General features: G+C 44.8%; 1 protein-coding gene across 3 annotated transcripts in view; it reads left to right on the plus strand.

The window, feature by feature from the left end:
- PTPN11 (protein tyrosine phosphatase non-receptor type 11) overlaps positions 1–23,383 on the plus strand; it is an 86,080-nt gene that overhangs the window by 46,935 nt on the left and 15,762 nt on the right. For 2 of the 3 annotated variants that reach the window (XM_012778360.3, XM_075996584.1), the window contains exons 7-13: positions 5,576–5,672; positions 8,577–8,656; positions 8,780–8,938; positions 13,752–13,883; positions 18,206–18,360; positions 19,317–19,384; positions 20,349–20,500. In XM_012778360.3, coding sequence (XP_012633814.1) covers positions 5,576–5,672; positions 8,577–8,656; positions 8,780–8,938; positions 13,752–13,883; positions 18,206–18,360; positions 19,317–19,384; positions 20,349–20,500 — 843 coding nt within the window. The remainder of the gene's footprint in view (positions 1–5,575; positions 5,673–8,576; positions 8,657–8,779; positions 8,939–13,751; positions 13,884–18,205; positions 18,361–19,316; positions 19,385–20,348; positions 20,501–23,383) is intronic. The other variant, XM_075996585.1, reaches the window with a different exon arrangement.

The raw sequence follows: 23,383 nt of genomic DNA on the forward strand, positions 1-23,383 counted from the left end.
TTTCTTTCTATTTTTAGTAGAGACGGGGGTCTCACTCTTGCTCAGGCTGGTTTCGAACTCCTGACCTTGAACGATCCTCCAGCCTTGGCCTCCAGAGTGTTAGGATTACAGGCGTGAGCCACCTTGCCCAGCCCTCTCGATGCTTTTTAAGGCTTGATAGTTTCATGCAGTTTCCTTGGCTATGCATTTGTTCTGACTCATGCAAACAGGTGACTGTAATTAGCCTTTGGTCATTTTTGAGGGTTCATAGTTTGGTGCAAACCCTCTGGTCCATATTATTTGAGACAGTGGGGTGTCTTGCAGCCTGTGTCCCAGCTTTACATTGTCCTTTTTGCTGCCTGTCCCCCACCTTACCCTTAGCGTCCCTGCCCAGGCCCAGTGGAGAGTGAGGATGGAGACACTGTGACATTCATCTTGACAGGTCATTAGCAGCTTTCTGTGCCCCAGGGACTGCTGGTGAGAGGAGGTTGTGGAAGATAAACCCTGACGATTGTATTGTCCTTCAGGGCAGGGCTCCTTGGATGCTCTCCTGATGCTTGGAGCCGGAGGTGCAGGGGGGGAAGTGCCCCCTAGCAGGTGCTGCTTGGGGAGCGTCTGGGGGCAGAGTGGGGAAAATCACAAGTTCTGCCTTGTTTGTGTTTTCAGTGTCACTCTAGATGGATGGCAGCCTTCCACTGTGGGAACGAAACATGTTTAGGCGCTTGAGCCCAGGGACAGATGCGGGTGGGCTAATGGGTATGGGGAAAGGGAGGGAGTCTTGCCCGAGCCAGCCATTATCAATCGTTACAGGCAGTCAGCACCCAGCTGTGCCTGGGGTGCAGGCGTTGGGCCTCCGTGTCCCAGTCGCTGGAGGTGACTGTGGACAGTGCAAGCCCCGAGTCTGTCTGCAGAATTAGGGACGCCTCTGGCAGACCTGATGGATGGCCCAGCCAAAATGCCATGGGCACTGATGAGAGTATCCCTGGCCTGGAACTCTGAATTTAGTCTGGCTGAGCGTGTTGTGCAGTGATTCTCGGTGTTACCCCATCACAATAGGTAAGGTTGAATGAGCAAGTGAGAAAGGTTTGCTCTTTTTAATCCTTGCCCAGTCTTTTGATGAGGCCTAGGAGAAGCTCTCCGTATGGCACTAATACGTCTTTAATGCCTACCTCTAACACTTCCTGGTGTCCCTTACAAAGCCTTAGGCACACCCCTAGTGTCTAGGTAGAATTTGATAGTTTTTCATTTTTATTATATTCCCTTTCGTGGTTGCCCTCTCTATATAGCAAGTGATACTGGTTTTCATGTTTGCAAGTGATACGCAGTTTTTTTTTTAAATACATTTTGGGAAGGGGAAAAAAACGTCCATTTAAGGAAACAGGTGACATAAGAAGTGGTATGCAGAGATGGCAGAGCGTCTCGAAGGTGATGTTTGAATAACTAAAGATTGGAAAGTGCTACTCTGGGATTTTGCCCACAATGATTTTCCTCTGTGTTGAAGTCTAGGTTCACAGTGTCAGAATGGGGTTTTAAGTTCGGTGCCTGCAGCGCTTGGATTGTTGCCAGTGACAATCTGTGGTTTGTCTGTCTCCTCTCTCCCTGTCTTCATTTGTTCATTCAGCACAGACATGTGAGTGCCTTCTATGTGCTAGGCGCTGTGCAGGTGGTCCCTGCTCTCTAGTACGGCAGCCAGACTTGTCAAAGCCTGACTGGGATTTGGTGTGACAAGTGTACTTGCAGAGGGAGGTGCTGCCGATTGTATACTCAGTACTGCCTGGCACAGGGAGGAGTGGGTCAGAGAGCACTTCCCAGAGGAGGAAATATTTGAGGTGGGTCTTAAAGGAGAAGTAAAACTGAACTATTGATGAGCGCAGAAGAAAGGGAGAGGGAATTCTAGGGAGAGGGACTAGCGCATGCAAGGATGTGAAGGCCGGAAGAAAGCGGGGCAGTCTAAGACCATTATGTAGATTTTAGCATGGCTGGGGATAGACAGTGCTTCTCAAACTTAAATGTGCATTTGAACCCCGTGGAAATCTTGTTAAAATGCAGATTTTGATTGAGTAGATCTGGGGCGGGACCTGGGCCTGTCTTTCTTTCTTTCTTTTTTTTTTTGAGACAGAGTTTCACTTTGTTGCCCAGGCTAGAGTGAGTGCCATGGCGTCAGCCTAGCTCACAGCAACCTCAGACTCCTGGGCTCAAGTGATCCTACTGCCTCAGCCTCCTGAGTAGCTAGGACTGCAGGCATGCGCCACCATGCTTGGCTCATTTTTTCTATGTATATTAGTTGGCCAATTAATTTCTTTCTATTTATAGTAGAGACGGGGTCTCACTCTTGCTCAGGCTGGTTTTGAACTCCTGACCTCGAGCAATCTGCCTGCCTTGGCCTCCCAGAGTGCTAGGATTACAGGCGTGAGCCACCTTGCCCGGCCTGTCTTTCCTTCTTTTTATTTCAACAGATTTAGGGCATACAAGTTGAATTCTGTTGCATGTATTTGTTGTATAATGGTGAAGTCTGGGCTTTTAGTGTCCCCATCACCGAAATGGTGTACCTTGTACCCAGTAGGTAATTTTGCATCCCTCACGCCCTCCCAACTTCCCCCTGTCTGTGTTTCTACCCAGCTCTCAGGTTATGCTGATTCTGCTGGCCCATAGACCACACGTGGAGTAGCCAGTGTGAAGTTCATGTTCATGCAGCAGTAATACTCCATTAATAATGGCAATCACCAGCGTGGCCACCAGTGTACATGCTGCGCTGTATTTCAGGCACCGTGTGGCGACATACATGCATCTCATTTAACCCTCACCCCAGCCCTGTAGGGTGGGTAGTTAGGATTGTCCCCATTTCATACTCAAGGAAACTGAGGCACAGATAGGCAAAGTAACTTGGTGAAGCAGAAGGGGCTGAGTTGGAGGCAGGCCTCAACTAGCTCGAGACGGGAAGGCGTCCTGTGCCATGCTGAAAAGCTTGGACTTGATCTTGAAGGCAGAGGGAGAAGTTGAAGGCTGATTAAACAGAGACGAACTGGAGGAAATTCACCTTTTCTAGCAGCTGCTCTGGCCATGTCACTCCCCCTCCCTGCAGTGAAGTGTCACGTGAAGTTTGGTCCCTAAGTGAAGTCCCGAATGCTTTCCTGCCAAGTTTGCTTTAAATCAAACTGCTAATTAGTCTCAATCCCCTTCTTCCCATTGTAGCTTTTTGTTGATGTTGTTTCACTTCACTTGGTTGATTTTTAAGTGATTGATTCAGTTCAGTGTTTGAACTTCTTTTTGAACCTTAATGACCTGCTTACAAATCAAGATTGAACCTTCTTCCTAACACAGCAATATTGCTCAGTAAGACTGGCTCACGGTTCAAGGAAAGTCCTGCTCAGAGACGGCAAATGGCTTTAATTACTTAATCTGAGCTCATTAAAAAAATTGGAATGACCGTTTCATTGTCACATATGTTGTATTTTATTTCTGCATTCATTGTATTTTATTTATGTCCAGGTTGCAGCTAGCTAAACCCTTCTGCTCTGAGCTGTGTGTCAAGGCTCAATATTGCATTTTGAATCCGAGAGTCAAATACCAATTTAAAATCCTGACTTTTATACCTGTCTGTGAAATTCAGATAAATGAAACAAAAATAAAACAGGGCTGCTGGGTTGTGAAATATTGACTCTGTCCCTCTTTGTAGAATTCTTTAGGGGTAGCCGTTTTGGCATTTTATATATGATTTTTTTTCCCCCTTAGTCTGCCTTTTACTTTCTTGATTTGCCCATTTGTGATTTCCCATTGAAAACTAGGCTCATTGGAAACTAATGATCTGTTGAAGGGGCATGTTTTGTAATTTTGAAAATGAAATCTTAGGGCTAGCACGTTGGCTCACACCTGTAATCCCAGCACTTTGGGAGGCTGAGGTGGGAGGATTGCTTGAGCCCAGGAGTTTGAAGCTGCAGTGAGCTGTGATCAAGCCACACTGCACTCTAACTTGAGCAACAAAATGAAAACCTGTCTCTTAAAAACAGAAAAAGAAAATGAAACCTACCCCTTGAATGTGCCTCCACTTGGGTGGCCACCTTCCTGGCTGATTCTGTAGCTGGTCCTTCCCTGTACTTGCCCAAGTCCCCCTTCCGCTGCTCGGCGGCTGCCTGGTTTAGTCTGTCTTTCCTTGTCACACTCCTCACCTCCTTTTCTTGCGAAGGTGTCCTTCCTGACCACGTGCTCGAGGACGCCGAGCATTCTCATCTTCCCTCTGGCTCTGTCCTCCTTGGATTTGTTGGATCTTGCCAGGTTTTTCCAGGGAGAGGACCGGGGAGAGGGTGTCTGTGTAGGCGCAGGCTTGCTGCCTGCAGCACTAACTTGGGTTTCTGGCATAGGAGGATTCCGGAACTTTGCTAAGAACGTTTGCATGCCCACCATCCAGTGGCACCAAAACCACTGCTGTTGTTCTCTGAAATACATATTCAAGCATCGACGTGTGGCTTGACCGGAATTAGTCAGTGATACAAGTAGGCAGATCGTAAACTCAAGAACGTGGGTCGCATCGATTATCTGTGTACTCTACACTAATTCTCGTTGGCTCTCATTCTTAATAATTGTTATTTTAAATGGTTTTTCTTCTTATCAATATTCTATTTATTCACTGTAGAAAATTTAGGGGAAAAACAGTAACAAAAAGAAGAAAAGGACTTTGTAGTCACTCTACCCTGATAAAAATATCACTGTTACTGTTTTGCTATATTTCCTTTTGCCATTTCTTTTCTTTACTCTTTTTTTGAGACGGGGTCTTGCCATGTTGCCCAGGATGGTCTCAAATGCCTGGGCTCAAGTAATCCTCCTGCCTCAGCCTCTCAAGTAGCTGGGACTACAGGTGCGTCTCTGCGCTTGGCTCCTTCTGCCTTTTCTTCTATACTTAGGTAAATGTAAACACATGGCTTATATCACATACTGTTTTAGAAGTTTGGCTTTCTTTTTACTTAACTCTGATCATCTTTCCAAGGCATTAACTATTCTAGTACATCTTTTTAAATGGTCATAGAGTATTCTTTTTTTTAAAATTAATTTTTAATTTTTTAATTTTTGAGAGACAGGATCCTGCTCTGTTGCCCAGACTTGAGTGCAGTGGCATGATCATGGCTCACTGCAACCTCCAACTCCTGGGCTTAAGCGATCCTCCCGCCTCAGTTTCCTGTGTAGCTAGGACTATGGGCATGCGCTACCACACCTGGCAAATTAAAAAAAATTTTTTGTAGAGATGGGGTCTCACTATGTTGCCCAGGCTGGTCTTGAACTCCTGGGCTCAAGCAATCCTCCTGCCTTGACCTCCCAAAGTGCTGGGATCACGGGTGTGAGCCACTGTGCCCGGCCATTCTTTTGTATGAATGAATGAATGATAGTTTTATTTAGGCGGCCCTTTCCTGTTGGACATTCATGTTGTTTCCAATGCTTTGCCACTGTTGTTGTTGTAAGATGAACATTCTTGTAGCTATTGAATACAACTCTGTACGTTTCCTAGAATGAATTCCTTAATGCAGGAATGCTGAACCAGGCCTTCTTTTTTTCTTTCTTTTTTTCTCTTTTGACACATGTTAATATTACTTTTCTTTCTTTTCAGACACTACAACAACAGGAGTGTAAACTTCTCTACAGCCGAAAAGAAGGTCAAAGGCAAGAAAATAAAAACAAAAATAGATATAAAAACATCCTGCCCTGTAAGTATCAACATTCTGCTTAGTAATAGTTGCTCTTGGAGAGTTTGGTTCCCAGGCCCTCTGTACCTTTTCCTGGGGGCCCTGTGCTCTCGTTAGCAGATCTGGGGCCTTAACCTCTTTAATTGCAAGCAGTTTCCAAAATAATCAACTGCAGTAGGGCTTGGTGGCCTCATTCACTGAGTTCTTGCTATGCTGATTATTGAGTAAAGTTGCCACTAGGAACCTTTTCTGTGGCTGTTTCCTTCTGTTAATTTCCTATCTGTCCTAGGAATTTCCTTCCTAGTTAATTTCCTATCTGTCCAAGAGTGATCATCTCAAGGCTTGTGATTTCCCAGTGTCAGGCCCCAGGGGTCCCACGTTTGTGTCTTTGCCTCTCCATACTAGACATGTGAGTCTTGGGTAAGGCACAACCACTTTGTGGGACTTAGTTTCCCTCCTGTGAGAAATAGACAAGCTCCTCCTGAAGGCTCTTCTCACTGTTCCGCTCGCTGATCTCTGGGCTCAAGTTACTGGAAATAAGGGTACACACCTATGCTTTGCTCAGAAGAGGACCTTGCAAATATTCAGAAAGCTCTACCTTCTTTAACACCCAGATGCCACCAGGCGGAGCCCAAGTTGAACCATGAAAGGCCTGGAAGAATGTAGGCCTTGAATGAGGATCTCAGAAATGGTTCTAAACAAGTCGAAACTCACTCTTCCAAGGAGCTAACTCTTTGCCAACTCTGTGTCTTTATCTCAGTGCATACCGCGTGCACACGAAGCGGACATTCTTAGCATCTGGGTTTCACAGACCATTTTAGCAGGGTCGCAAGTTGGGTGTAGTGGGTTGTGTGGGAAAACCAGCACTAGAGCCCCTAAAGTCACAGCTCTTAGCACCACACTCGAATGCAGGGGTCTGGATGGCAGGCCTTGCAAGACAGTGCTCTGGAAGGAAGGGAAGAAACATTTAGAACTTCTCCTTATTTATAGCCTTTATCTAAAAAAAAAAAGAAAGAAAAAGAAAAATGTAAGTCTGATTGATGGCAGTGCATGCATAATGTATGTATCCAACTTAAAACGAGGCTTATTTGTATATGTATTGCATATATATTTCAGCATTCAAAAAGTTTTTGTTATTGGGATCCAGGATCAAATTTGGAGAGCATTGCTGTATGTCTTGGGTCAGAGCCACTTCATCAGATATTGGAAACTCATCCTGTGTGTATTTGTATGTGGGAAGCATAGCCTTTCTCTCTCTGCATAGATATGGACATGTGCATGGTGTATATGTATATCACATTCATATGGATATTTGTGATGTACGTAGGTGAGGATGGGAGAAAGTGGAGGCATTTATAATACTGAGAAAAGGCAAGGAGGAATTTGCAGAGAAGCAGTTTGAGCCACAGCATGGTTCCAATGATCTTGAAGAAGCCTCATCCTTTTTATGTCGTAGGAAAAGAGGCAGGGGACAACAGCATGTCACCTTTTTCTCCCTTAAAGATCTCAATTAGATATCCTCTCTAATACCTCATTTCTTTAAAGAAGGGAAGGCAAAAGAACATTGTTCTATTAAGACATGCAACTGTATTACTGGTTTCTACTGTCAAAATGTTGCTTAGGTAGAGCACTCAGATTTTTATACCAATGAGATACTTTTGTTCAGAATTTGGACAGTTGATATTATCAGAACCTTGTCTTCTAGATATTGTACTTCATTATGCTTCATTAAAAAGAAACCTTTTGGCCAGGCGCGGTGGCTCACGCCTGTAATCCTAGCACTCTGGGAGGCTGAGGTGGGTGGATCGTTTGAGCTCAGGAGTTCGAGACCAGCCTGAGCAAGAGCGAGACCCCGTCTCTTCTACTAAAAATAGAAAGAAATTAATTGGCCAAATAAAAATATATAGAAAGAATTAGCCGGGCATGGTGGTGCAGGCCTGTAGTCCCAGCTACTCGGGAGGCTGAGGCAGAAGGATCACTTGAGCCCAGGAATTTGAGGTTGCTGTGAGCTAGGCTGACCTGACGGTACTCTAGCCTGGGCAACAGAGCGAGACTCTGTCTCCAAAAAAAAAAAAAAAAAAAAAGAAAAAGAAAAGAAGCCTCTTTATGATGGAAATTTTCAAATATATTCAAGAGTAGACAGAACCCACATGTACCCATCACCCAGCTTCAACAGTTATCACCCATCCCCAATCTTGTTTCATCTCTACTTTGATCTACTTCTCTGCTCTCCCCTAATTATTTTATTTTATTTTTTTGAGACAGGGTCTTGCTCTGTCACCTGGGCTAGAATGCAGGGGTGTCAACATAGCTCATAGTAACCTCAAACTCCTGGGCTCAAGCGATCCTTCTGTCTCAGCCTCTTGAGTAGCTGGGACTATAAGCCCATGCCACCATACCTAGCTAGTTTTTCTATTTTTTGTAGAGACAGGGTCTAGCTGTGTTGCCCAGGCTGGTCTCAAACTCTTGCTTCAAACAATCCTCCTGCCTCAGCCTCCCAGAGTGCTGGGAATATAGGTGTGAGCCACCGCATCCAGCTTCCCCTCCCAAATTATTTTAAAGTGCATCTCAGATATCATGTGATATATCTATACTTTAATCTTTTTTTTTAAACACCAAAATTTTTTGGTTTGAAATAATTCTAGACTCATAAGAATTTACAAAAATAGTATAGAGGGTTCCTATGTACCTTCGCCCAGCTTCCTCCAGTGATAACATCCTATATACCCCACGGTACATTTTCAAAGCCAGGAAATTGTAAAGAAAGTGAGGCCTCATGTGGTGGTGTGCTATTTGGGGTTTAATTTTTTATGTGGTTTTATTAAATGAACAAAACCTGGCCTAGGTTGAGAATTAACTGATTTGAACTGATTTGTCCTGAAGCAATCTGAGTACTTAGGTGATCGTGGTCTCTGTTTCTTCCAGTTGATCATACCAGGGTTGTCCTCCATGACGGTGATCCCAACGAGCCTGTTTCGGATTACATCAACGCAAATATCATCATGGTAAACTTTGCTTTTCACAGTTTTCCGACCGTACATTGCTAGCCTGCTTTTGTATTTTAAATCCTTCCTTGTGTCCTGAAAGCAATTTCAGCTGTTTGAAGGATTTTCCTCCTAAATTTCTAGCCCGAATTTGAAACCAAGTGCAACAATTCAAAGCCCAAAAAGAGCTATATTGCCACACAAGGCTGCCTGCAAAACACGGTGAATGACTTTTGGCGGATGGTCTTCCAAGAGAACTCCCGCGTGATTGTCATGACAACCAAAGAAGTGGAGAGAGGAAAGGTATATTCCATAATCTTCTTTTCTGATAATCTATTTTTAAAGTATTGGATATGTCAGGTTGGCCATGTTAAGAATTGAGTAGATACGTTAAGCTTAATTTAACTGATCCTCTGGAAAAAAGGGAGTAGGAGAAATTTGATTATGGTGTGCCTTGGTGTAGTTTTCTTTATGTTTCTTCTGCTTGGGGTTTGTTGAGCTTCTTAGATCTGTGGATTTGTAATTTTCTTCAAATTTGGATAATGTTCCCCTATGTTTCTTCAATATGTACCCTGCCCGACCCTGTCCCAGGACACCAGTTACATATGTATTAATGGCAAGTTGAAGTTGTCCCATAACCCATGGATGTGTCATTTGTTTCATCTAGTTCTCTTTTTTCCCTTCTGAGTTTCATTTTGGGTAGCTTCTTTTTCTATGTCTTTAAGTTCGTCTTTTTTTCTGGAGTGTATAATCTGCTCTTAGTTCTATGAAGTCTATTGTTCATAGCAAACATTGTATTTTTTTTTTTTTTATCTCTAGAAGTCTTATTTGGGTCTTTTTAATATCTTCTGTATCTCCCCTTTTGACATGTGGAACATTTTCTGTACTCTTCGAACATATGGGGTATATGTATAATAACTAGTTTAATGTTCTTGTCCACTAATTCTGCTATATGCGCCATTTTGTTTTTCCAGTTTTTTAGTTAATTTATATGGGAGGCTAACTCTGATCCTTGTTACTACATTGTATCCAGAAGCAGAAGTGGAAAAGGGAGTCAAAACCTTTAGGGGATTCGAGTACTAATTAATGAACACTGATTTCACTGGTCATGTAAACTATTCTTAGCATGACTTCCAAGCATTTAAAAAATTAATTTGAATTATCCAAACAACATATTCATGTAAATATTCAAACACATTAGAATTTAACCTTAACTCTAATTTGCCTAAACTCTAATTTAACCTTAGCTCTATGTTGCCTTGGTTCCCATCCCCCATGCACACATTTTAGTTCTCTCCTCCAGCATAAAAACCCTATTCTCAGTTTGATGTGTATTCTTCTACACTGTTTTCTTGGCTCTTTTTTTTTTTTTTTTATTTTTTATTTTTTTTTTTTTTTTTTTTTTTTTTCCTTTGAATTCAGCTGTATTTTTTTTTTTTTTAAGTAAACTTGAGTTTTAATAAAATAACCATTCTATTATTTTAAAAAATGTCATTTGTTTATATGAATCATCTCTTTAAACACAAACTTTAGTATCCAATTAAAGTGGTCTGTAGACAACATCAAGCATGATAGAGTCTGTATGTTTCTGTGCAAGGACCAGATGTATGTCTGATTATATCAAAGTACAGATTAGTGTTGCTGTAATCAAAGTAAACCATAGTCAGTGATGACTCAACTAACTACAGAGAGCAGAGGTTAGCAAACAAGTGTAAGATATAAGTAATAGAGACATTGAACTTTTTTTTTTTAATAGAGATGGAGTCTCACTGCGTTGCCCAGGCTAGAGTGTGTTTTCTTGGCATTTATATCTGTATATATACTTATAGAAATATATAGTGCTATTTCCCGACTGAAAAAGTGCTTTCATACAGTAACTTTATTTTGCATCTTGGTTGTTTTTTTCTCCAGTAAATATATATTCTGACTTCCTCTGTGACTATGCGTTGGCCTATTGCAATTGTGTAGTATTCTGTGTTGTGGATGTACCATAATTTATTTAACCACTATGCTGTCGATGGGCCCTTAAGTGTCCCAGTTTTTGCTCTTACAAGCAGTGCTAAAGTGAATAATCTTGTTCTCGCCTTCATTTGCACGTGGCAAGTGTTTCTCTGGGTTAGATAGATGTCAGGAAGAATTGCTAGGTCACTGGATGTGCATGCTGTCCATTTTAATTAACTCTGCCTACCTGTCTGCCAGACTAGTTGTCCCAACATTCACCTCCACCAGCAGCAGCTGCCTAGTGCCCATCTCTCCACATTTCATGACACTTTTTTTTTTTTTTTTTTTTTTTTTTTTGAGACAGAGTCTCGCTTTGTTGCCCAGGCTAGAGTGAGTGCCGTGGCGTCAGCCTAGCTCACAGCAACCTCAAACTCCTGGGCTCAAGCGATCCTTCTGTCTCAGCCTCCCAAGTAGCTGGGACTACAGGCATATGCCACCATGCCCGGCTAATTTTTTCTATATATATTAGTTGGCCAATTAGTTTCTTTCTATTTATAGTAGAGACGGGGTCTCGCTCTTGCTCAGGTTGGTTTCGAACTCCTGACCTCGAGTTTTTTTTTAAATTTTAACATCCTACATCTATAGAAGAGCAGACAAATCTTATTGAGTGACAGCCGTCTGTGTTATCCCAAAGTGAGTCCACCGTGGCAGGTTTTTTTAATACGGAAAAGTTCTGTGTTTTTATTTGCGTTCTAGTCAAAATTCTTTTTTTAGACATTCTTTAATTGGTTTATATAAGAATTGCATGGAATGTAGCAGTCCTACCTATAAATTAAACCTCAGACAGATGGGGAATTTTGGATTTTAGCCCTCCTAATGTAATTTTCATATCTGTTGCAAAGGGCAGTATGATTTTTGTAAGACTTTCATTGTTGTACTCCTAGGTGGTACGCTTTCAAATACCTTTGAGGCCAGATCTGGTCATTGTGAAACAAAGGTTTCCTTTAGCAGCTGCCTGCAGTAACATTAGGTGTTCTTGAATTAATGAACCAATTAAAACGTCTTTGTAGTTTCTGCTTCAGGCTAGTGTTACGTGCCCAAACGTGGATAGGAAGACTGAAGCCCTTCATTCAGCTTAGTGCCTGATTGTGACTGTAGAAGGTCACCTGTTCTCAGAGGACTTGGGGACTGTGAAGTGAGGTGTCCTGTGTTGCTTCAGAGGAATCAGTGACAGTCCCTTTCAGAAGAGCTGCCGGAAGCTCCTAGGGCAGATAGGCGTTGGGCCGAATCGCTTATTCCACCTCTTACTGCCTCATCCCAGTCCCTGCCTGCTTCCCCATTCTTCCTCTTCGCTTGGGGATGACATTATGGGCTTTTACTCTCTCCATAGGCCTGACAACCTACTCTTGGTTGTCCAGTGCACAGAAGAAAAAACAGACTGTGGACTCCACCTGGACTCCCGGGCTTTATTTTAAAAGATAACATATTAATTCTCACATTTTATTTTATTTTATTTTTTTTATTTTTTTTTTTTTGAGACAGAGTCTCACTTTGTTGTCCAGGCTAGAGTGAGTGCCGTGGCGTCAGCCTAGCTCACAGCAACCTCAAACTCCTGGGCTCAAGCGATCCTCCTGCCTCAGCCTCCCGAGTAGCTGGGACTACAGGCATGCGCCACCATGCCCGGCTAATTTTTTTATATATATATCAGTTGGCCAATTAATTTCTTTCTATTTATAGTAGAGACGGGGTCTCGCTCTTGCTCAGGCTGGTTTTGAACTCCTGACCTTGAGCAATCCGCCCGCCTCGGCCTCCCAAGAGCTAGGATTACAGGCGTGAGCCACAGCGCCCGGCCTTAATTCTCACATTTTAGAGTTTGTTTGCCAAGGTTCACCTGAGAGTTTGGAAAACTGGGGCGGGGTGGGGGGGAGGCCGCAGCAGTTTGCAGATGTTTAAAGTCAGCAAAAATGTCCTTTTTGGAGTCATGATTTAATTTTGTGTTCTCTGGTGAGTTCTCTGTAGTGAGTCGGAACACTCCGCAGCATTGATTGGCCAGTGACAGCATTGGGTGCAGCCTCTATTAGAAGTGTTTTTTGGGGAAACTAAAAATTGTATCAGATCTGTCAGAGAGGTGTTTGGATGTACAAGATACTAGAGGGAAAGCTGAATTCAGAATAATAAGAAATGAAGGCCACATCCTTCTGAACTTTCCTCCTACCATGCTTTTTTCTTTCTTTCAGTGACTCATGACTATGGTGATGTGTACGACTGCTCTCGTATTTCCAATTTTATAACTGTAAATTTCTCTGTCCTCTTAACATACAAGATAAGTTTCTCTTGTTGATATTTGTGTTTTGGTGAAAACCAAGAAAGGGAGTGGTGTGGGTGACTGCGTCTAGAAAACAAGCAAACACAAAAGCCTTCTCTGCCCAGGACACATCACCGCATAGATGCAGACTCATCTCTTATTGAGCGAAATAGCTTCCTTTTTGGCAGCAGGAATGATTTTCTCGGTGCCTTATTTTTCAATCCGCCTGCTCTTGAAGTCAGCAGCTATTGCAGGCTTGGCGTCCCCAGGCATCCAGTTAAGGGAAAGTGACGTGTAGAGTAGGTATCAGATGGGGCTGGATATAGAAAAAGCAGCTGGTTTCAAACGCCATGGGCTGCCTCTCTGCCATAGAGTTATTCACACTTAGGTTAGATAAGGCACAGAGCCCTCCCACGCTGCCGGGAAGGAAAGCAGACAGTCTGGCTCAGCGGGCAGCCCGTCCCCCTCCAGAGCCTGGGCTTGCCTTTGCTATAGGGTGACTGGCAGAGCTCTAGAGTTCAAAACTCAGCGGTTGCTAGACTGCACTCCCAAATGGGTCTCTTCCCATCCCTTTGCATCTTTGATTCTTTAGAGTTAAATAAACAAACACTGACTGTTTTGCCAGGTGGTTGGGTCAGACAACTCCACACAAGCTGCCTTTCTCATCCCACTTCTTCCGAGCACCTGCTTTTCTTATTTTGAGAACTCTTCTCTCCTTTTCTTTGAAAACCTAACAGATGCTAAGATGCTCGGCAGGCCGTTTTCCACGTTAGCGGTCATGAAGCGAGACTTGAACATTTGTTTGCTGCTGGTTTAGGTTTTATTTCAGAATCCACAGAGACTAACTGTCTTTTCTCTAATCCCTTCCAGAGTAAATGTGTCAAATACTGGCCAGATGAGTATTCCCTGAAAGAATATGGGGTCATGCGCGTTAGGAACGTCAAAGAAAGTGCCGCCCATGACTATACGTTAAGAGAACTTAAACTTTCCAAGGTTGGACAAGTAAGTATATTGTCGTATTTTAGAGACGTTGGTAACTGTTTATGGTATGCAGTCATTCAGAGTCGTGCAGTCACTCATGGTTATGAGTATTCATGCATTTGTTCACTCATTGCTTCAGTAGCCGTATTTCTTGGTTGCCTTCTACGCGCCAGGTACGGTTCAGGCACTAGATGTGAACAAGGCAGGTGCAGTCTCTGCCCTCACCAAGCCTAGGGAGGTGAAAGATTTCAAAGTAAATAACCAACACAGCTTTCTGATTGTGCTTGGTCTATAAAGGCCACAGGGTAGTGTGTTTGAGCGTGACTAGGTACTCGAGATGGAGTAAATAGGGAGGGTCTCTGAGGGGGTGACACCTGAGCTGAGACCTGAAGGTGGAGGACATCCAGGTTGAGAGAAGAGTATTGCAGTAAGTGCAAAGGTCCTGAGGCCTATTTGTGATCAAATTCCATGCATTAGATCGGCTTAACTGCACATAGTTCAAGATTGGTTCTGGAGTGACTAACTTTACAATACAAAATAGGATTAGATGTGGATTTTTTTTTTTTTTTTTTCCATGTCTCACTTTGTCACCCTGGTTAGAATGCAGTGGCATCCTCATAGCTCAAACTCCTGACCTCAAGTGATCCTCCCGCCTCGGCCTCCCAGAGTGCTAGGATTACAGGCGTGAGCCACTGTGCCTGGCCTAGATTAATTTTAATTTCATGTTTAGAGGGGCTTACTTATTCAAATTCTTTTGGGAAGACAAAGATGAAGGAAACTGCCTCTGCCCTCATGGAATTACAATCACATAGCCGCAAGAAGCCATGTATGCAAATAGTTATGCTCCGGAGCAGATTCAGGCTGCAGCACGTGCCTAAAGTGCCTGGTACAGCAAAGGGTGGGGCTCCCTTCTGGCTGGGGCACCCGGGAGGCCTTCTTGGAAACTGGGCCTCTAGGGGTCAGGTTTCTATGGAAGGAGACGGCGGGGAGAGGGCTTCCCGGGTGCAGATGCTGGTTGAGCTCTGGTACCGAAGTTCAAACCGTAGGAAAATAGGATTTCGGGGAACAGAGGTTAAGTGGGGAATTGAGGGAATAAATGGGTAGAGAGAGATTGGGGCCAAGTGGGAAGAATCTGTCTTTTTTTTTTAAAGATCATCCTTCAAAGAGTGAAGGGAGGTCTCAACTATCAGGTTAAGGAATCTGAACTTTATCTGTCAATCTGCATGGAACCCGGGGTCCAGGTTGATGCCTCCTCTCCACGTATCCAGAGACTTCAGCAGTCGTCCTTGTTTGCTGTACTTCTTATTCCTTCCTTGGGAAGGGAATATTCTGAGTAAAGCGTCAGAGCGAATAGGAAGAGAAGTAGTGGAGGTGAGGGGCGCCTGGAGGCAGAGTCTGCAGGGCGTGGGGACAGTTTGGCTCTTGGGGCTAAGCCAGAGGGGGAGGGAGGTTTTTAAGGCATAAGGAACAAAGTGTCTGAGTCAGGACAGGAGGTTGGGGTTGACCCTAAATGCAGCAGGCAGCCACAGTTGGCTGTAGAGATTGGAGAGGGGGTCCAGGGATGAGGACTGGTTTAGGGGACGTCACTAAAGATGAGAGGGCTTGAACTAAGTCACTGGCAGGGGTGCTGGAAAGAAGAGGCCCACACGGAGGTCACCATGGAGGTCACTGTGGAGGTCACCGTGGAGGCGAGCGTGCACAGGTTTGACGATGGAATGCACACAGGGCAAGGGTGGCGTTCAGGATGACCAGTGGCGTTCTAGCTTGAGAAGTGGGGTGGACGGTGGTGGATTTGAGGATGGAGGGAGGACCAGGAATCTTCCTGTGAACACATAAAGCCTGAGATGGCTCAGCAAAGTAGAGAAGTCAGGGAGGCAGGGGTGGAGGTCGGACGAGGAGGGGAGATGGAACGTAAGGTCGTGGACAGATCGATTTTAGAAAATGGAGGGACATTTCTTCTGAGGCAACAGGAGGGCGAGAGGAGAAGGTGGCCGCAGATGCTGGTAGGTGGGCTGATAGGATGGATTTCTCCATCTTCTCGGAGGCGTGAGGCACGGCCTTCAGTTGGCAGTTGAAGGACATAAGAAGACAGACTCTTTGAGGAAGGAGAAGTGTGAAATAGTAATAGTGTAGGAGGGCGAGAAATCCAGACGTTTCTGGGCAGTGCTGAGCACCCAGGTGAGTGGTGAACGTGAACATTTAGTGACATCAATCATCTGATTGTTCTCCAAGGACACTCTGCTCCTTGGGCACATGACAGAAAGTAGGCGGTTTGTCTAGGCCCGGGGCTGTGCCCGCTGGTACAGTGGACGGGGGGGAAGGTCGCAGTGGCGGCGTGTGGTGGAGAGCAGTAGCAGTTGTCACCACAGGACGTGGCCCTCTGGCTGGATGAGAGGGAGCAGGGAGCAGAGGAGGCAGGTGGAAATTGGGGTGAGCGCCCAGTGTCTGAGGGGCTCCACGAGGTGGTCAGGGGACCGGAGTGACCGGCGGTGGCCCAGGGTGGCTGTTTAGGTTTCTGATGTCGGCGGGGCGGGGTGGGGTGGGGGAGGCTGAGCCTGTCGCAGAGACGGTGAGAGCAGCTGGAACAAGGTGGCTGTCGTGTAGAAATAGAGCGAGATTTAGAGGACACTGGGCAAAGACTCAGATAGGCCTGTCTTCAGCTTGGTGATAAAGTGCCCGTCTTCTCATTATCAGGGGCTTCTGAGTAGCGGTTAGATTTTTCTTCAGATTAAGTGATAAATTGTCTGTCTCACTACCAGATATGTTGAGTAGCAGGTATGGGCGACATCGGCTTTGTGTATGGCTTTGTGTTTCAGACCCTGACACGGGTGTGGCAGCGGACTCATCATTTCTCCTGAATTGCTAATAAAATATGACCTCCTTTTTGCTTAGCATCACATCATTTCTAAAGTGCTGTCACATGATCTCACTTAAGCCTCCTGACCTCCCCGGGAGAAGCCGGGGCAGGGGTCCCATTGGCCATTGCCGAGGAGGAGAGGCACGGATGTGCCCTAAGACTGGGGTGGGTCTCTCGTTCCCTGACTGTCCTTCCTGTGACCCATGTAGCCGCCTGATTTTTAGGTCACTCGGTAACATCAAGGCAATTTTTTTCATGACATTGGCAAATTAAATGCATTCAATTCAAGGTGGTGGACGCTGGTATAGTTACCCTCTCTCTCTCTTGCTTTAAAATGTCTTTTTTTTTTTTTTTTTTTTTTTTTTGAGACAGAGTCTCGCTTTGTTGTCCAGGCTAGAGTGAGTGCCGTGGCGTCAGCCTAGCTCACAGCAACCTCAAACTCCTGGGCTCAAGCGATCCTCCTGCCTCAGCCTCCCGAGTAGCTGGGACTACAGGCATGTGCCACCATGCCCGGCTAATTTTTTATATATATATCAGTTGGCCAATTAATTTCTTTTTATTTTTATAGTAGAGACGGGGTCTCGCTCTTGCTCAGGCTGGTTTTGAACTCCTGACCTTGAGCAATCCGCCCGCCTCGGCCTCCCAAGAGCTAGGATTATAGGCGTGAGCCACAGCGCCCGGCCTAAAATGTCTTTTTAAATCCCTTTTAAAAATGTCACTTAGCTTGGATTGTCTCCAGATATAGGGAAGAAGATGTAGCATTGAATAGTGCTGCTATAATTACCTAATCTGGAGAGATCCAGAAACATGATGCTTTTGGGTCTTCTGTGGTCTTGGTGCCATTGTTGATCTTTATGATCATCCTCTTCACAATAGCCACCATGCGCTGAGTCTCTGAGTGTGTGCTGGGCCGTGGCTGTGTGTGTTTCAGTGAGCTCACTGCATCCTTGCAATGGTATTGTGAGACGGAGGTCATTGTTCCCACTTGGAAATGAAGAAATTGAGGCTTAGAGATGTCCAGGGGCCACAGTGTGAATGCCTGGGAATTAAGCCTGCATCCAGCCATCTGATGGCAAAGCCTGTCTTCTCTACTTTGCATTCAACAGAAGTTAAAAATACGATGATACTCTAATAAAAGTGTGTGTGTGTGTTTGGTGGGGAGGGTTGGATATAAAAGGATGATAAACAGGAACAAATGTCTGTTTCCTTCTCTGCTGGGAGGAGAGACCCGAGTCCCTCAGTCCTCAGTTGCTTGCAGAGCTGAATGGCACATAGATGAGGAGGGACCGTGGCATTCCCTGCTGTTGGTGATTCAGAGAGTTGGCCCGGGACGAACTGTCGTACTAGGCATCTCGCTTCTCATGACGGAGGCCCTGCCTCCCAGCTCCATTGGCTCTCGCAGGGTGTAGGTGAACTTGGAACCGGGTCATCCCTCAACCCCTTGATTTATTTAATTCTTTTCTGGTTTTTCTTGGCTCTACTCCAGGGGAATACGGAGAGAACCGTCTGGCAGTACCACTTTCGGACCTGGCCGGACCACGGAGTGCCCAGTGACCCCGGGGGCGTGCTGGACTTCTTGGAGGAGGTCCACCACAAGCAGGAGGGCATCATGGATGCGGGGCCAGTCGTAGTGCACTGCAGGTGACAGCCCCTGCCGCCTCTCCAGGCCACAGCCTGTCCCCGTCTCCTAGCACCCACGGCTTGCTTTCACCTACCCACCCCCAGCCCTTTAACTGTAGGGAAAACTTAGTATCTATTCGAGGTATGGGCAAACTACATTAAGGGACATTTTGGCCCCAAAGTATATTTCTCATAGGCCCTGCAGGGCTGCCAGGTGTCAGGGTGGTGGGGGTGGGGTGGGGTGGACACATACCTTATTCTCAAAGATCCCTTAGCCTAGTCGTTTTTTGCTTGGTTTTCTTTTTTAATATAGTAATCTAGGATTCATCTCTTTGGCTGTGATTCTCTTCTCTTCTACCGTGTAATTAAGATCTATTTTTTCTCCTGCCACTACACTTGTTTGCTTCCCAAGGGTCTGCCTGCTTCCCACCAAAGCCTTGGATGGAAGCTGTGGACTCTACACCAGAGTGTGTGGACTGTTGATGCTCAAGTTTGGGCTTCATGATCACACCGGGGAAAGTGTGGTTCCCTAAATCTCATTCTTTTGTTGGGCAAGAGGATATAGGTGAAACTTCTTATTTGTCCCAGTTTAAAAAAAAAAACACCATTTTCTGAGCACTAGCTTTGTGCCAGCCTCTGAGCAAAGTGTTTTTCATACATCATTCACATTTGATCCTCACAATACTTTCTATGAGGTATGTGCTGCTGCCCCCATTTCACAGATGAGGAAACTGAGGGTCCGAGAGGTTAAGGGACTCGCATCAGGCACATTGTAGTGGGGAAGCTGGGCTCCGAGAGCAGGCTGGGCTGACTCCAAAGCCCTATGCCCTTTGCCAACATATTTTCAGACATAAATAGACGATCTTACAAATAAGCAGACATTGTTTCTATTAATATTAATAGCGTGGTTTTGAGTAGGAAACCCCCCATGAATGACTCTGTTGTCTGTGTTTTTTTTTTTGTCCCTCTTCCTACAGTGCTGGAATTGGCCGGACAGGGACATTCATTGTGATTGATATCCTTATTGACATCATCAGAGAGAAAGGTAGGTCATTTGAAGGGCAAGAAGCTGCAGTTCCTGTTTTGAGTTTCTGGAAGGAAAGAGCTACTGACAGAGCTGAGGGAAGAGAAGAATAAAAATCTGGGCTGAAGACTTTAATATGTCTGCCTGGGAACAGAAGTGATGCAGTTTGAGCTTTTGGTACAAAATGAAGTCTAGGAGGTGTGGACCCCACGGCTCTGGCCTTTTGTGTCACAGGTAGTAGCGATCTCTACCTAGCCTCTTAGCCTCGTGCTGCTAGAAAGTGGGGATCCCCACCTCCCACACTTTATCACGTGATCTGGGATCACTGGTATTGGTCGGAAGTTCAGTGCTGTAGCTGTTGGGACACGTTCAGTTAAAACAGCAAAGACTAAACCAGCTTTATCTCCAAGTCTACTAAAAATTGTGCATTTCACCAGGCGTAGTAGCACATGCCTGTAGTCTCATCTACTTGGGAGGCTGAGGCGGGAGGATCCCTGGAGCCCAGAAGTTCAAGTCCAGCCTGGACAACGTAGAGAGACCCTGCTTCTAAAGCAAAACAATGTAATTTTTTTTAATTTTTTTTTTTTTTTTTTGAGACAGAGTCTTGCTTTGTTGCCCAGGCTATAGTGAGTGCCGTGGTGTCAGCCTAGCTCACAGCAACCTCAAACTCCTGGCTCAAGCAATCCTCCTGCCTCAGCCTCCCAAGTAGCTGGGACTACAGGCATTCGCCACCATGCCCGGCTAATTTTTTGTATATATATTAGTTGGCCAATTAATTTCTTTCTATTTATAGTAGAGCCGGGGTCTCGCTCTTGCTCAGGCTGGTTTCGAACTCCTGAGCTTGAGCAATCCGCCCACCTCGGCCTCCCAGAGAGCTAGGATTACAGGTGTGAGCCACCGCGCCTGGCCTAAAACAATGTAATTTTAAATAACTTCCTCTTGGCCGTGCAGTTTCTCCTGATTCTTTGTGGTGTTTGCTCTGTAGGTGTTGACTGCGACATCGACGTTCCCAAAACCATCCAGATGGTGCGGTCTCAGAGGTCAGGGATGGTCCAGACAGAAGCACAGTACCGATTCATCTATATGGCCGTCCAGCATTATATTGAAACACTACAGCGCAGGATCGAAGAAGAGCAGGTATCAGCCTGGGGGGGCGGACACTTGGATTTTCATTTTCTTTCTAGGCCTCTTGGATATATGCCCTCCTTTTGAGCAGGAGGACGGGCTCTGATATACAGCCGTTTTTATTTGGGAATGGGAAACGAGTTCCCAACTAAAGGAGCCCCTCTGGAAACTGGTCGTTATTCCCTTCTTCATAGCTATGAATTTTCAGTCCGGAGGAGCTTAGGGTGGGGCACCATGCCATCGTCCTGGCCTGCCAGGTCGAGGGACTGCCACGCAGAAAGGTTATGACGTTCCCAGGCTCCCAGAGCAAGCTTAGAACTCAAGGCCTTGAAGTTTCCAGCCTGGTCCAGCTTTGATCCGGGCCATGTTTATCCTGCTTCCCTTTCTTAAAATGAATGCCTCGCTCTTAATAGCACATGGCAGTTTGAACCCCTAATTTGGTTGAGTTGGAAACAGAGAAATTTCAGTTTTAATAAGCTGTGCATAATGAAGAAGAATGTGGAATCGGAGCCTTTCCATCTGAAGCTATTCATAACGGACACAAAGCTGGGTTAATTAGGAATATGCTGAGATGAGGGAAATGAGGGGGAGCTGCTCTTTTGGGGGCTGTGCGTGTCTCTCCCCCCCAACCCTATAGCTGTACTACAGGCAGGGTGTGTGTGTGTGTGTGTGTGTGTGTGTGTTCGTGTCTAAACATGGGTGACGTTTGCCTGCCTTGTTCCTTCCCTTCCAGAGAACTCAGCTTCTCAAAGTGGGAACTAAGCTCTTTTCAAAATGGGACCTGCCACCTATTTGAAAGATTTTTAGCCTAGCAGAATAGCAGCACATTATCAAAGTTCGGTTAGCTAAAGCAAGGTGCCTGCTAATGAGTTCAGGAGGATCTCAGCTCACACAATGCTTTTGTTTCATTGTGCAAAAACATCTTCAGAAACAGTATATGTATAGAAATGCAAGGTCAAATAATTAACAAGATACCAGTTTTGAATGTTAGTGCTTTAAATCTGAATTTGTATTATTTTAGGTGCTATGAAATATTTAGATGGTTACTATAGGTTATTTTGTATGCATATCTGCCATTAGACTCAGTTTGGGCCGGGGATAATGTAGCAAACAGTTGCCCAAAGGGAAGGACGCCTAATAAATACAAAGTGAACATAGCACAGTTGCTACAAGTTGGAAAATGTTCAGGGATATTTTAAAACACATGATGTAGCCCTGCTTGCAACAGCTAGGGGAAAAAAAGCTCTCTTTATTTCATTTAGAAATTTTATCCTACTTTTTCCTACCTTTTTTTTTTTTTTTTTGAGACAGTGTCTCACTCTGTTGCCTGGGCTAGAGTGCTGTGGCATCAGCCTAGCTCACAGCAACCTCAAACTCCTGGGCTCAAGCAATCCTCCTGCCTCAGCCTCCCGAGTAGCTGGGACTACAGGCATGTGCCATCATGCCCGGCTAATTTTTTTTTATAGATATCTTTTTTAGTTGTCCAGCTAATTTCTTTCTATGTTTTCAGTAGAGATGGCATCTCACTCTTACTCAGGTTGGTCTCGAACTCCTTAGCTCAAATGATCCACCCGCCTCGGCCTCCCAGAGTGCTAGGATTACAGGCGTGAGCCACCATGCCCAGCTAGTTTTTATCCTTATTTTAGAGAATTTAGGGACCCTCCTTCCACAGCTTTTATAGCACTTTACATTTTCTCATTGCTGTAGGGTCTCTCTGACGTTAACTCTGAGGTTGTAGCTTGGATTTAGGAACCACTTCAAAAAAAATCTTTATTGCTGCCTTTTTGGGGTGGGGAGAAGCAGGGGATGAAAGCAAACTATGCTCCTTAATAATTTAAATGTTACAGAATATAGAAAAATGAATGTCCTGAAATCCAACCCCAAGAATGTTTGCATTCATTCATTCATTCAGCCAGTACTTTTGGTGCTGATAGGTGCTAGGGAGCATATTGGCTGCTGTTTGGGGTATAGACTTTTGAAGTTTTAAAATCGTGCAGGCTTAGATTATTTATTTGCAAAAATGATATCCTGTAACGTCTAGTTTTCTGCATCGTATGGTTTGAATCAGTCAGGAAAGTAAGAAGCACTTTCATTTAGTAGAAGGTTTAGGTGGCAGACTTAAAAATATTAAGCATTAATCTCCACATAAAACAAAAAACCTGAAACCCACCTGATTTGTAAATTAGGCCAAAGGACAAAATTCATTTGGGATAATTGATCATTTTGTAATATAGTCATGTCCAAAATTATGAAGCACTGAGGACGTTTGGGAGTAAAAGAATTTGCTAAAGACAGATCAGCAAAAAATAAATAAATGACAGGGGTGAAGAGCCGTGGGAAAGGAAGAAGAGAAATACAGAATCAGATGTGGGAATGCAGGATAAAGTGCAGACAAAGCAAGATCGAGAAAATTCTCAAGTGTTATAAACAGTTCTCACACTCTGCCGGCTACTTGGAGGTAGACTTTTCTGTTAACTTCCATTTACAGTAGTAAAAAAACCAATTTTTATTTGCAGAAGCAGTGCATGGGATTTCCTTTACCCAGCTTTCCTGACTGTTAACATTTTAACACACCTAACTTATCCGTTTATTCTCTCTGTTTAAAATAATTACATGTATGTGTGTGTGTGTGTGTTTGTGTGTGTGTGTACTTTTTCTTTTTTGAGATGGAATCTCACTCTGTCGCCAGGGCTAGAGTGCAGTGACGTCAGCCTAGCTCACTGCGACCTCAAACTCCTGGGCTCAAGTGATCCTCCTGCCTCAGCCTCCCGAGTAGCTGGGATTACAGGTGCATGCCACCATGCCTGCCTAATTTTTTCTGTTTTTAGTAGAGATGGGGTCTCGCTCTTTCTCAAGCTGGTCTGGAACTCCTAAACTTAAGCAATCCTCTTGCCT

Source organism: Microcebus murinus, chromosome 22, assembly GCF_040939455.1.
Source record: "Microcebus murinus isolate Inina chromosome 22, M.murinus_Inina_mat1.0, whole genome shotgun sequence".
Lineage (NCBI taxonomy): Eukaryota > Metazoa > Chordata > Mammalia > Primates > Cheirogaleidae > Microcebus > Microcebus murinus.